Here is a 1,632-nt window from a genome sequence, read left to right as displayed (position 1 = left end):
GGGGGAAAGATATCTGAAGATAGAGTTTCTTAAAAGCAACCTATTCTCCACATCTCCCCCCCCCCCCCAGTGTTAAGAATGAAACTTTACTTTTGTTTCAGTGACTTGGGACTAGGGTGATCTGGAATGGCAAAATAGCCTACCTGATGGAATAGATCAGTCCTATTGGACTCTGCCTGCCAACTAGAGGGAGGGGCTTTCCTGAAAGTTCTGGAATGCCCTCCAGAAGATACAGGAAAAAGCCGTTTGCTGTACAGCCAAAGGGAACTCCATGGCTACCCTCCTCCCACTACAGTGGTGGTGGCGGACTTTTGTTTTTATCCTCTGCCTTCCGCCTTGCTGCTTCCATCGCTGTCACTCTCCAACGTGAGGCAAGGCCTCCCCTCCCTTGGCCCCTGAAGGGAGAAATGGGGATGGGTAGTGCCAAGAGAGGATTTTTCTGTCTTGTCCTTGCCTCTGGGATATTCTGGAGTCAGCCCATTTGTCAGGTACCACCTCAGGGGTTTTCCTTCATTTCTTACGAAGTTATTATCCCAAGAAGGATGGCACCCCGACGAGGCCGGGAACCGCAAGACCTTACTTATTTAATGCAGATAGAAGGGAAAGGCCACGTGGTACATCTCAGGCAGAAGAGGAATTTTGTTCCTAAGCACTTCCCTATTTTTACCTACAATGAGGATGGAGACATTGAGGTGGACTACCCTTTCATCAGGAATGACTGCTTTTACTATGGCTTTGTCCATGACGAGCCTTCCTCCCTAGTCACCCTCAGCAGTTGCTCAGGAGGACTCAGAGGCTTTCTACAAGTGGGTAATAAGCTCTACGAAATTGAACCTCTGCAGACATCTGCTACTTTCCAGCATGTGGTCTACAGACTGGAAGAGAAGGGGAATGAAATCCCAATGAGGTGTGGAGTAATGGAAGAAGACAAAAATCACCAGGAGGCCACGATCCAGAATGGAGAGAATATTCTAAGCAAAAGTGCTTTGAGCGGACTATGGCAAACATACCCCAGGTACATGAAGATAGCAATTGTAGTAGAACATGAACGATATGTCCAATTTGGTAAAAATGAAACTGTCACCGCTAGACAAGTCCTGGATGTTGTTCACCTTGCAGATTCGCTGTACAAGCCTCTTGGGATTCATCTGGTGGTGGTTGGATTAGAAATATGGTCACAAAAGAACCTCATTGCAATCGCAAAAAGCATAGATGAGTTGCTTGACACTTTCAATACATGGAGGAAAACGATACTTGTCCAGCACCTAAGGCACGATGTTGGCCACTTATTTGTATATAAGCATTTTGGGATTAAGTTTGGATTATCGTTTGTTGGATCTGTATGTGATCCAAACTGGGCATCTGCTGTTGAGGCATTTATTACTTCTAGTTTGTTTTCTTTCACAATAACTTTTGCTCATCAACTGGGTCATAACCTTGGTATGCAGCACGATGAGAAATCCTGCACCTGTAAACAGCATTCTTGTATTATGGCTCCCTTCCAAAGTAGCACAAGTAAGTTCAGTAACTGCAGTTATACCAGTTATTCTAAGCTAATGGATACTAGTAGAAAGCAATGTCTGTTGATTCCGCCAGAACATGAGAAATTGTATGACCTCAAAAACTGTGGCA

General features: G+C 45.1%; 1 protein-coding gene across 1 annotated transcript; it reads left to right on the top strand.

The window, feature by feature from the left end:
• Nucleotides 1–407: 407 nt before the first annotated feature.
• On the top strand, nucleotides 408–1,629 carry LOC107301761 (disintegrin and metalloproteinase domain-containing protein 20-like; the record flags this gene model as incomplete). The annotated part of the gene is made up of 1 exon (XM_015830945.1): nucleotides 408–1,629. A coding segment is annotated over exon 1 (1,222 nt), but the record flags the coding sequence as incomplete, so codon positions are not given.
• Nucleotides 1,630–1,632: the final 3 nt, after the last annotated feature.

The sequence above is a fragment of the Protobothrops mucrosquamatus genome, unplaced genomic scaffold (assembly GCF_001527695.2).
Source record: "Protobothrops mucrosquamatus isolate PMUCROS unplaced genomic scaffold, P.Mucros_1.0 scaffold16396, whole genome shotgun sequence".
Taxonomy (NCBI): domain Eukaryota; kingdom Metazoa; phylum Chordata; class Lepidosauria; order Squamata; family Viperidae; genus Protobothrops; species Protobothrops mucrosquamatus.
Note: the sequence above shows the minus strand (reverse complement) of the source record. Positions and strands in the feature narration are given on the sequence as shown.